Source organism: Neovison vison, chromosome 3 (genome assembly GCF_020171115.1).
Source record: "Neovison vison isolate M4711 chromosome 3, ASM_NN_V1, whole genome shotgun sequence".
NCBI lineage: Eukaryota > Metazoa > Chordata > Mammalia > Carnivora > Mustelidae > Neogale > Neogale vison.
In genome coordinates this window covers 21,526,002-21,539,052 of record NC_058093.1, presented here as the reverse complement: position 1 = coordinate 21,539,052, position 13,051 = coordinate 21,526,002, and the positions used below count along the sequence as shown (strand labels likewise).

The 13,051-nt window shown below is 35.2% G+C and overlaps 1 protein-coding gene across 1 annotated transcript in view; it reads right to left on the bottom strand.

The window, feature by feature from the left end:
* CPS1 (carbamoyl-phosphate synthase 1) overlaps positions 1-13,051 on the bottom strand; it is a 126,218-nt gene that overhangs the window by 33,423 nt on the left and 79,744 nt on the right. Inside the window, exons 22-25 of the mRNA XM_044241522.1 lie at positions 7,676-7,817; positions 6,305-6,370; positions 5,769-5,832; positions 3,882-4,063 (exon numbers count right to left, since the gene is read on the bottom strand). Of these exons, the coding sequence (XP_044097457.1) occupies positions 3,882-4,063; positions 5,769-5,832; positions 6,305-6,370; positions 7,676-7,817 (454 nt within the window). The remainder of the gene's footprint in view (positions 1-3,881; positions 4,064-5,768; positions 5,833-6,304; positions 6,371-7,675; positions 7,818-13,051) is intronic.

Genomic DNA, 13,051 nt, shown 5'->3' with positions numbered 1-13,051 from the left:
ATAATAGTATTTTTATTTGCTTATTATTTTTAGTTTATTAGCAGAGTTAATATTTTAGAGGCTTAAAAACTAATTCCTCAATTAAATGCATACAAGGATTTCTCACGTGAAGCACTTCAACATAATTTCTAAAAAGAGAAGTATCAACTTGTGAGCAAAAATTGGGGACCATTGCACTAAACGGGAGCTCAAATTTGAGTGAAAAGTCTTTAATAAATACACCAACATTTTTTAAAATGTTCTATGAAATGGTTTTTAACTTTTTCAACAAATTAGCAACTTTTAAAACAGTAATAACGTAATCTGCTACTATTCCCTAAGGATATTACTATTTGCCCTACACCATCTGTTTGACCTTCGCTGTATTCCTCTGAGACAGATATTACTCTCCCCATTTTACAGCTAAAGAAACTGAGGCTCAGTAATGGTGAAATGACTTGCCCATACTTCTAATCTAGCAAATACAGTCAGTACTGATCTCAATTCTCCACACTGTAAAGCAGTTATGTTTAAATAATAAACCAAATCTTCGAATCTTAAGTTAACTATTTTTCTGCCTGGTTTCAAGGGTCGTTACTGCTAGAGGTTGCAAAGAGAGCTATTTCCGAAACCTTGTTTTTTGAAAAGTGGTAGAAAAACTTCCTCTGCAAAAACCCCATTCTCATCATTGACTCTAGAAATAAAGATCATTGCTGGAAAGACAAATACATCCACAGGACATTTTAGAGTAATAGTGGATGGCGTAGTGTAGTTTTGCCCACACAGCAAAAGGAAATCAGTACAAAGAACATGCTTGTAGATGAAGTTAATATATGATAGTTTTGTGGAAGAATTCGTCTTAAATTAGCCCCAACTCCAAGCACAGAACTAGCAGGGAATTACTAAAAGAAAGAAAGTAAAGGTTCATTTATACAACTTTTCAAACCATGAGTCTCCAGAGGAAAAAAGGAGAATGTAAAGTTAAGACAGGATATGTGTGATTCTTTAAAAAAATAATTTATTTATTTGAGAGAATGTGCAAGCAAGTGGGGGGATGGGCAGAGGGAGAGAGAGAGAGAAAGACAGAGAAAATCGCAAGCAGACTCCCTGCTGAATGCAAAGCCTGACCCAGGGTTGAATCTTGGGAACCTGAGATCATGACCTGATCCAAAATCAAGAGTTTGGCCGTTTAACTGACTGAGCCACACAGGTTCCCCTTGATCTGTGTGATTCTCACTCATTGCCATAGCCTGCAAAGATTATTGTATAATTCATCCCTAGAAAATAGATTTAATAATAGATCTAATAAAAGAGAAACACAATGTTGCAACTTTCATAAACAATGTAATAATTTTCAACTCTTATACCTCAAAATAACTTGAGAACATCTTTTCCCTTATAAGGAATGCCTTAGCCAAAATTAAGAACTAAGCAAAACATTATCTATCAAAGCCCTGTAGATGGTAGATACCAATTTCTCATTTTCTTGGCACTTCCCCATACTCAACACCAAAATTAAGGAAAAAAATTAAAATGTAAATTTCTTCTCAAGGAGTAGAATCCATAACGCAATCACAAGTAATAAATGACTTAAATTTAAAGGGTTGCTCTTTATAAAGTATTAAAAAATGTCTGATGCCAAAAGAATATATCACTGAAGTATTTTCTATTAAAAAAAGAGAACAAGTAGGAAGGAGATTTTAGCATAAGAATCCTCTCTCATTCCACCTCCAACTAAGGTTTTGTTTGTTTGTTTGTTTGTTTTTGGTAGCCTTCATGCCTAACATGGGCTTGAACTCATGATCCTGAGATCAAGAGTACATGCTCTACCAACTGAGCCAGCCTGCTTTATTCACAACGCATGTCACTTCTCTGACTCCCCCTCATGTTTTCTTTAGAGGTATATCCTTATTGCCATGGAAATATGGTAGGTCCTGAACTAAACCAAGAAACCTGGACCAGGAGACTCATCATACTTTCTACCATCCTATGTAGCTATGTAGCCTAGTGCCTTTCTAAAGTGACTCAAATGTGTGCTTTTGAGCAAGTTTAGATGTGCTTCCAATTTTCTGCAGATTTACCATTGAATGTCTCAGTGCCTTTAGCATCACTAGGGATACCCAAAGCTGGATTATGGTAGTCTCCTGGAGATTGTGAGGAGATACACAACAACCTCAAAAAAGGAAACATATACACATATGTACTGTGTGTATGACATGCGTATGTGTTAATATAATATTTCCTGTGGGATAGTCTAACAAATACATCAATGGAATATTGTTTTTATATTCTTCAAAATAATATTTAAAAATATCTTACATAGGAGCACTATAAATGTCAACTAGCTTCAAAGAAGGACCAATTTATTTTTTACCATCATACTGAATTCAGTTACTATAAAAGGATCTCATTAATATCCATGTATAACCATATCTAAAGGCAGTTGTAGAAGTTTTTAATCTTTCCTTAAACCATTTCATGAGGAAATAATTATGTGTAAAATACTCACTGTGGTTCCTGTAATCCTTGTTTATATTTTTTAAACAATTATGGAATTTTTCATTTATTTTTGTTATGGGTCCCAATATTATTCTAATGTCTTAAAGGTAGGGACATGGTTTTATAGCTTCCTATCATGCTGAGCCTGGTATTTAAAAGGTATTCAAGATATATTTGTAGAATGTACTTGTTTTGATCCTCACGTGAAATGAATCTTGAGAAATTATTAGAAAAACCATGTCAGAGACAAAACTAAAAATTGTCTATATTCTACCTAAGGGTTCAATTTCATTATACTCAAAGATAAGTGTGTCAGTCTCAAAGGGACAACTATGATGATATATCCATCCAAACATTGTCTATTTTTCTTCAAGGTAATAAAATCATTACATGTTCTAACACTGAAATTCATACTTTCCCATGTGGTTTCAGCCACAAATCTCCTTATCTTCACAATACTTGTATGTAGCACAGATATACACTCACCTAGTCCATTAACAACAACAACAAAAAGATGAAACACGGAATTTCAGAAATTTGCACACCTAATGAATTGTCAAGTCAAAGCTTGAACTTAAGTATTGTGGCCTTAATTCAGTTTTTTTTTTTTTTTTTTTCTAAGTGACCATATTTTATACACAGGAATGATTCTCCATAGTAGGGAATTAACTGTAATGACATGAAAAGACTCAACCACTAAACATCACCCTGAAATCCACCAGTAGTTATCTTTTTAAACTGTAAGACTTTAACTTGTCTTACAGAATTATAGTAACCTGTGGTCATGGGAATCCCAAGTGAAGATAACTCTCGATAACATGAGAGTGTGGGTGAAGAACTGCCAGAGAAACAGAGAGAAGTACCAGTATTGTTCAGAATGAACTGCTCCATCTTAAACTGAAGACTAATGACTTCAGCTGACAGCACACAGAATTAACCACACAGAATTAACTGGTCATTTGTGAACAACTGACTTCTCTCCTCTGGGGGCCATTCATTATTAAACTGTAACAACACACAAACTAGAGAGAGGTGGCTTCTTCTATGTCTAGATGATCAATTAAATCATTCTGCAAAATATTTTGGAGGGTTGTCTTGTACTAGCTAATCCATGTCTGGCATGTGTTACCAAGAGAAGGGTTTTCAATCTAGTTAGAATGCTTAGAAAGAAAAAAAATAATCACTCTGTGCCAGGGCCTCAAGACTCTAAGGCAGGGATAATATTTTTTTTAATTTTTTTAATTTTTTTTAAGTTTCACTACAAAATTAGACAGTGGAAGACACTGGCAGCTCTTTCTCCAAAGGGGAATTACAACATAAATCTACATACATACATCTACATCTATAAAGTATGCACTGCATATATTTTTCTTTTCTTTCTTTTTTTTTTTTTATCTTTTTACCTCCTGATGGTAGATGTCTAGGATTCTCTCCAAAGACAACTCTTCAAAGTACAATTTGTCACACTCATCAAAGTCTGTGCTCACAGTCTCAGGGTTGCAATTCACCACCACTGTCTTCTTGCCAAGCTGACGCAGTGTGCGGATGCTGGAGACAGCACACCAATCAAATTCCACACTGCTGCCTGCAGAGAGGGTGAGATTGGGAAGAGGGGTAAAAGAAACACAGAGTTACAACACAAAGACCAGCAGAAAGATATCGCTAAGGCTAAGGAAGCTAATGTCCTTTCCTTGCAATTTTTAAAACTCCAGAATGTAAATTTCAAATACATTACACACGCTACAATAATAGGAAAAACAGGGACTAATTAAACAACAATAACCTGCTGGCTGTTTTGTATGCTGAGTTCTGCAATAAGTAATCTCCATATTTGAAACATTCAAATTCAAAGTTAATGCGAGATCATTTTAATGATTTTTTTAAAACCTCATTTACAAAAAAAGAACTCAAAGTGAACATACTGACCTCAGGACACAAAAAGAGTCAAGCTAGTGATCAGAATACTTGAGTTCTTGTTTTAGTTATTCCACTTACTCTGCTCTCTGAGGGCTAAACCCAATGATCCCTGAAGTGCCTTGGAGCTCTGACATATCTTGATTGATTGGAAAATCCTGTCCTTTCCAAGCATATCCTTTTAAACTTGGCAAGGCCACCCCATGCAGAGTGAGTGACCTTCTAAAAAGTAATTTGAAGTACAATAATGGCCTAAATACCTCAAAATATCACCTCTACTGGGACGCCACAGAACTGAAAGTCCTGGGATTTGTACTAATCCTTTGCATTAGGATTCTGTCTTCTAAAAATTCTTATCAGAATGATAATTATCCAAAAATAGTAGCATGCTAATTTTCACTATCAGTTAAGTATATACTTGATTATTAGCTTAGCTAGTCTTCCCTGGGTCCTAAGGTAATGCATAATTGTTACAGGAATTAGGCAAAATTTGAATAGGAAAGAAGAAATTTCTACAGAAGAGAAAGGTAAGTCCTGGTGGAGGTATTCAGGCCATTTGGCCATAAGATAACTACGGGGGTAAAGATAAAAACACTTTCAACCTACTTCAAGATTTGAGCAAAGATTGCTGAAGTAGCATATCCTTGGTTAATTGTAAAACTAAAATAAACTATGTTTAAAGTAACAGAGTAAGACTACATACATTTTAAATTATGTATTTTATCATTTCCATACTAGAATAACTTGCAAGACTAAATGTTAAATACACTTGTTGAGAAATATCATTGCCTATTTAAATATATACTTTGTAACTATAAATTATGATTATTATATTGTTATTAAATGTCTAATTTTAAGTGAATGGGTGAGGTGTCACAATTTCTGCTGAGAACATTTTAATTAAATAATATAATGCTCTGTCTATGTACCAATAATAAAAGCTCTTTGCATTTGATATCAACAGAAGTCATATATTCCCAGATCTCATCTACAAATGTAATTTCTGGTTGATATACGAAGTTGTTGAACAAATATAGATCATTGCATAAAACTATGCCTGATGATAAAAGGTCAGAGTGTAATTCATTCTCCAACTTCAATGAGAGGCTAAATTTAGTTCATGAGGATAAAAACATAAAAGGAGGACATGGTGAAACAGAAGAAGGAATTAAGTTGAGACCTGCATCTGAGTCCCACATGTATCATTTAATAGCCATTATCAACTTGGGCTTTACCCAATTGAACCTTTTTCTTACTTTGCAAAATATTTATTATAACAGCATCTCTTTTACATAGTTCTTAGAATAATAGAATGAACATGTGTGAAAAGTACTATATAAACTATAAAGTCTTATGGAAATACGTTATCACTTTACCAATGTGATATGGACCACAGCCCAACACCATCATTCCATGGTCATCAAAATTGATATCATGCTCCTGAGGAGGAAAAGAAAAAAGAAAAAAAAAAAAAAGACACAGAAATTATTGTGTGTTATTCTTCAATCTAATTAAACTCTTTGTCCTGCCACTATGTCTGTCTTTCTCATTCTTCCTCTTATTGACATGAATCCTCTACTAGTCTCTGGGACCTTGTAAGTATGATGTATAAGCTCTGTTTAGTCACAGAAAACAAGTTCAATATTGTTTTAGTTAAATAGCCAGAAGAACACATCATAATTGTATGTTCATTTAACTCTTACTCTTATTATAATTTACTTGTTTGATTTCACCATCTTTAGGCAGTTCTGAGAAGACTGAGTACAGAAAGACATTATCATATCTGACCCACATGATGTCACATTTAATACCAAGATTACTAGATAAGCAAACACACAAAAATTGTATTTCCCCATGTGGACAATTTACTAAATCTGGAGCTTGCTGCATACAACAATTTAGCAGTTCCTACCTGACCGTTGTAGGTAACATAGAGGTAGTTTGTTACTGATGGGTATTCTGCAGCCAGTGTATCGATCTGCAAGAGAAAATAAATAAATAAATAAATCGGGATTTTATTCCCTTTGTTGTATTTTTTCCAAGAATAAAAAAAAATATTGTGCTGCATTCAGATTCCTTTAATGCCTCTTACTGTCAGATACAAAGACAGATAAAAAGCTACGTATAATTCAATTACTGCCTAATTCTGAAAATGAGATTAGGTGGAGGAACAATGATATAATCTGGTTATCATTTGACCAATAAATAACAATACACACCTCAGAGCATCACTGATTGATTACAGCAGTACTTTACTTGTACAAAGCACAATGGTCATAGTCAACTGGCTACCAGGAAAATTTACCCAGACTGCTATCTAAAGCAGCTCAAACCAGGGCAAAACGAACTGTATGTAAGAATGTTTTTGGTTTGCAAATGAATGCATAGGATTTAAGTTACCTATGGCACTAAGCAATGGGATGACAAAAATACCTTAAAGCTTGGGGATGAGCGGGAGGGGACAAGGTCTCATTGAACATATTTAGAAAAAGTAAATCAATTCAGTTCTCAAAGGCCAGAAGCTCAGCTTAGTGAGCAAGAATTCAGGGCCAACAGAGCAGGCTAGTGTAAGGTAGGTGAGAAGGAAGAAAGATAATTGCTGAATAGAATATATTCAGCATCAAACCTGAGACCAAAGGGTATGCATGTGCCCCCTCAGCACGTGGAAAAAAGTCAATGATTTTAAAGGACAAAAACCAGCTGGTGGTACTTTAAGCCAAAGCATCCCTCTACTAAAGTCCAAAAAAAAAAAAAAAAAAAAAAAAAATCACAATGGTACACTATGAAAGTTCTTGTGTGATTATCATGAATACTAGATGAGCTCATTATGCCCAACCCTATCACAATGAATACTAAATGAACCATAATGATGGGACACTTAAAATAAAGTATTACCCTGTAAAAAGTTAGTGCCAAAAGAGGTAACTATTCTTTTCAAGAGGTCAGCCACCATGCTAGGGTATTTCAAGTCCTTCTATTACACTAAGGATTTAACTTATCACAGATCTATTTGCACATGGGTCAAAAAGTAAAGGAGAGGTCATTTAAATTTTTTTTTCACTTAGGCAGAGAAACCAATGTACCCACTCTTACCTTTACATCCCAGTGCCCCTTCAACCTTTCCCTTTTAAGTTTAAGTCAATTCTCTGCTAAATAAAATTGGTGGCATCATGGGCTTCAATTAGACAAGAATCATTTTTGAATTTCAACCCTCCTTCTGTTGGCAGTGGCTCTATGACTTGGTGCCTATGTTTCCCCCTTGAGGAAAGGGAAACTCCTTTACCTGTTTAACCCAAGGGTGAATGTTTTTCTTCAGCCTCAGCTCCCTTGTCTGGGCCTCGGTCAGCCCAAGGCATTTTGAAATCTGCTTGTCTGAGAACCCAATCTCCTTTGACTTTTTCAGGGTTTCTTCTGTAATGGACTCACTAGGATTTAATGAAAAAGAGAAATTCAAGTTTAGAACGGACACAGTAAGGACCAGTGAACTGTTCAATTTCAAAAACACTGAAGTATCCTTCTTTTCCATCTTCAACATGTTTAGATCTCCTATCTTTTTAAAATGCACAAATTAGGGACGCCTGGGTGGCTCAGTTGGTTGGACGACTGCCTTCGGCTCAGGGCGTGATCCTGGAGTCCCGGGATCAAGTCCCACATCAGGCTCCCAGCTCCATGGGGAGTCTGCTTCGCTCTTTGACCTTCTCCCCTCTCATGCTCTCTCTCACTGTCTCTCTCTCTCAAATAAATAAATAAAATCTTTAAAAAAAAAAAAGAAATAAAATGCACAAATTAAATAGCACACTAAATGCACAAATTAAATTCCAGCCTCTGCAATCTTTCAGTGTTTTCAAAGCTGACCTTTTCAAACATGTAGTTTCCTACTTCCATACCCCCGGCACCTTATTCTCTTATTTTCAGAAAAAAATATCTTCTGTATTTACTGTCTTAATGGACTTCCTCTTTCAAAATAATCATGGGCCTTCCTCTTACTAAATCTAGGAAACTTTTCTCAAGTTCCTTCTCAACCTGTCAACATATGACCTACTTAATGTTTCATTCTTTAATATCATCCTCTGGCTCTGATAGGTTGCTTCTCACCCTACTTTATAATTCACAAAAAAATTATTTACTGGTGTTTTCCCCCCCAAGTCTCTATCTTTTGTTATCAGATTTAAGCCTAAAGGTCTGGCTACCTTTTCTCTCCTTCTAAATGTAACCACTGTCATTCACTCAAGCATTACAAGTAATCAATAATTCCCAAGTCTGTAACTCCTTCTCTAATGTCTGACTTATTCTCCAGTCTTTAAATGTAGGATCTTCAGGAATCACCTTCACCTGGGAATCCGAACACTGTATCAGACTGGGTATACTCTCCATGAACTGTCTCTATTTACTAATATTATCTGTCTATGTCCACAAGATTGTTCTCTGTGATTATTTCCCACCCATAGTGTAGAATGTATTTGTGCTGTTCCTCTCACCTGTAGTGACTTCAACATTCCTATAACCTACCCAACTGCTCTCCAACTCCCAGCCACTCTTTATAGGTCAACTAAAGCCAAGTTTCATCCATAAGATCTCTCAGTCTGCTCTCACTCACAGATCTTCCTGGGCTCTTCACTGACTCATTTGCTTAAAGGCAGGAGCATAGTTGGAACCATACTGTTTAGAATGTCAATATTGCCAATATTTTTAATGTTTCCTAGCTTTTATTCACCGACCTGACTATTTTTCTTGCTAGATTCATGTTCCATGATGACAAAGAATACATCTGTCTCATTTATCAATTCATTCCCAAAGTTTAGCAGGTTAGTCCTCAGACAACATTCAATAAATATTTATTAAATGAATAAAGGAAATTGGACTTCAACAGCTTTTGTAGAAAAGACAAAGTTATTGAAATCAGCTTACAACTAGAATTCAAAATGTAATACAAAAGATAATACAAAAAATAATTTGTAAAGAGCCAAGATACAGAAGAATAAAATACTTCTGTAAAAGTATATCTAACTAAATAGCTATGGGCCAACTATTTCAAGCAATAGTCAATACAATAAAATTCAATTATAACAGTCTGATAGTCAATACAATGAAATTAAAATATAACAGTATGTTCTCAGAAGATCTAACAATAAATAAAACATTTTCAAGTTCTGCTAATAAAATGTAGTTGAATTAAATCTATTGCATTTTATTCATTGTATTCTTCAATCTCCTTTAATTAATTCATATTCTGAGTTTATAGAAGAAAGAATCAAACAGGTATATTTAATAGCTATTTCTCTGGCTTTTTGATATCAGTCCTAGTTTGGATTTTTACAGCTCTGTCTCTTCCCAGTCATTTTGCTTTTCCTATGGCACTTAAATTTCCTTCTGTCTCTCAAGTTAGTTCATTATTTCTTCCCAACATATTTAATGTCTTTTTTTTCTATTCTGATTTTGATTTTTTAATTTTCCCAAGTGTTTGATAAACAGTCTCCCAGAGCAACACATTTTTCTGTCAAATTCTTGAATGTAATCTGATTATTTAGTATGATTAGTCACGTGCTATGTATGCAAAGTACTGGGCTTCCTGCTCTAGGACTATGCTGTCCAATATGGTAGCAATTGCAATTAGCCACATGTGACTATTTAAATTATAAATGTTAATTCATTTAAAAATTTTTAAATTAAATTTTAGATTAACAATTGCATTAGCCACATTTCAAGTGTTCAACAGCCAGTGGTTACCGTTACTGTTACTGTATTAGATATTTTATCGTCACAGAAATTTCTACATAGGCCATGCTGCTCATGAAGATACAAAACAGTATTTGAGACAATGCAATGATACGGAGCAATTCGAAACACTTTATGGAGAGACAGGTTATGTGGTGCAAAGTGAGGTCAGACAAAAGAGATAACAATGTGAGTGGATGTAGCAGAGACCTACTATGGCAGTAGAGGAATGAAAACAGAGCTGTAAAGAAAGTTCAGCTTTCTATGGTTGAAGGAGTTGACAGATGTACTATAGGCAAGGATAACTGCATCTGCAGTAATTTGAGACCACGATGGGCATGGCAGGTGTAGAATACATACTGAGGATTTGTAGTTAGGAGGAAATTATGAATGGTGAAGGGGGGACAACACCCACTGTCATTCTTACATCAGCGCTTTAACACTTAGTGAACATGCCCTGTGTCTCAGGCTCTATGCCACCTACTTTATTTTTTAAATTCTTTATTTAAATTCAATTTAAATGGAATTTTAATTAAATTAAGTTAGCATAGAGTAGATTACTAGTTTCAGGGGTAGAATTTAGTGAGTGATTCATCAGCTGCATATAACACCCAATGCTCATCACATCAAGTGCCCTCCTTAATGCCCATCACCCAGGTATCGCTTCCCTGACCCACCTGCCCTCCAGCAGCCCTCAGTTTGTTCTCTATAGTTAAGAGTCTCTTGTGGTTTGCCTCCTTCTCTGTTTTTTCCTATTTTATTTTATTTCTGTGCTACTTACTTTAATGATGGAGAGATAAAATATTGAATCCCTACATTCAGGGAGGTCAGAGTATATTAGGAGGCAAACAAATAGCCAGGGGCTCAGTGGGTTAAATCTCTGCCTTCAGCTTGGGTCATGATCTCAGGGTCCTGGGATCAAGTCACACATCAGGCTCTCTGCTTGGCAGGGATCCTGCTTCCCACTCTCTCCCTGCCTACTTATGATCTCTCTCTATATATACCAAATAAATCAATAAAATCTTAAAAAAAAAAAAAAAAAAAAAAGCCATCGATATGCCTGTACTGTGAGAGGTGCTGAGGAGAAATGTAGGCAAGAGAAGCTCCGGGCTCAGGGGAAATGCTCCCAGCGGCCACTAGGGAAGTCTGGAAAGGCCTTACCCAAGAGAGGACTGCAGAGCCCCTGAGGGCTTTTGAAACACCCCAGTTCCTGGTGTTTACCTTTACTCTTGAAAAAAATAAAAAAATTGAGGCAAAAGCAGAAGAATTTGTTGCTATTTGTTTTGGAAATGTATATTTTCACTTTTCTTGCCAAGATTGTGTTCCTAAATCAATTGCTCATTTGTTTATGCGCAAGTGTGCCTTCAGCCTCAGAGTGGAAGTACTTGATAAATAAGCCATTTTTCTCAATTAGAACTATGTGTGATGTTCTTTTTAAATAAAGATATTCCTGAGTTTTATGAAAGATAAATCATATTAATGTTTACCTGCATGGTGAAAGGCTACACATTTTCTCTGATCTGCAATTTTGTTAAAAACATAAGTATGAAGCTTGAGTTAGGTGGAGAAATACTGTACATATAACATTAAGCCGATTCGTACCCTTGGATTTTTCTACCTACTTGCTAGAACATTTTCCCATAATTGTGCGATAGCGGTAAAAGAAAAATATAAAAATAAACAGATCTTTAGTAAGATGTTTCTTTATTATTGCAATAACTATCTGAGGCAAAACCCATATTATGTTACTGTATCAGCAGCCACACTAGCTTCAATGACTAAATCCTAACCCACAGAGCAACAACCCAGACACACTTAGGACATACACCTTAAAAAGAGTCATTATACCTATAATTATGACTCCAGACTAGCAAAAATGCAAGTTCTTCAAGTCCAAAGATAACCAGAAGTAATATATTCATCTTGAGCTCTTTGGGTCATGCTTTTCTATTTAGTTTTTTTTTTCCCTTGCCTTGAATGATTTATTTTTATTTCCTCTTATAAGGAATATCAGTCAATTCTTCAAAGGTTGCTACATTGCTCTAAATGAAAATTATAAATAACAGTATTAAATAAAAAAAGAAACCACTTAGATTCCTCATGTTTCTATTAGGGATGAAATAAATTTGCATTTGTTTTGTCCACATTCAGCAGTGCAGTCTTTTCTATTGCTGAAATATGCAAAATTCCTCTTATTATTTTCCACCAAAGAGTCCAATAGAGCACATAAAGACATCTCCAGCAAATATGCAATCCTCCTCCTCCACTCACCAAATAAAATTGGTCTCTTATCAATAAGCAAAGAAAGAAGGAAAAAAAAAGAAAGAAAGAAAAGAAAGAAAAGAAGACTGATAGAATTGGCTTCATGCATAAAAAAGTAAAGTAAATTATTTCTGTGCTCAGCTCTGGTGGCAAAAAAACAGCTATCTGTCATTAAGACTAACTCAATCATGACTGCTCCCCACAGCATCTCCACACCAGAGAATTTTCATTATTCAAAGGGGATGCCTGAGAAGAGCAACAGTAACACAGAATAATGAATCATAAATGATAGAATTTCAGGATGGGGTTGAAAATTTACTTCTCCATAGGCACCCCCTCAATTCTTACCAGGTGAGATTCCCATAACAGATATTATCAAGCCAGACTTGCAGAGTGCATGCTTACAAGCTGATTCCCAGAATATTTTCTGGGTGAGCGCAAAACAACTTTTTAACTTTTGCTCAGTCTTCAAATAGCTAGATCAATAGCATGATAGGACATTTTTTAACATCTTGAAAATTAGGGTGTTTTAAATTGGAATGGCATATGAATGTAATCATGCTCATCTCTTTTCATTTGAATGCAAATACTGGGTAGGTATGTTCATACAAAATTCAAAGTGATATCTCTTCTGTAGTATTTTATTTAAGTCTCTCTGGTTATTAATTTCGACTTTTCAGGC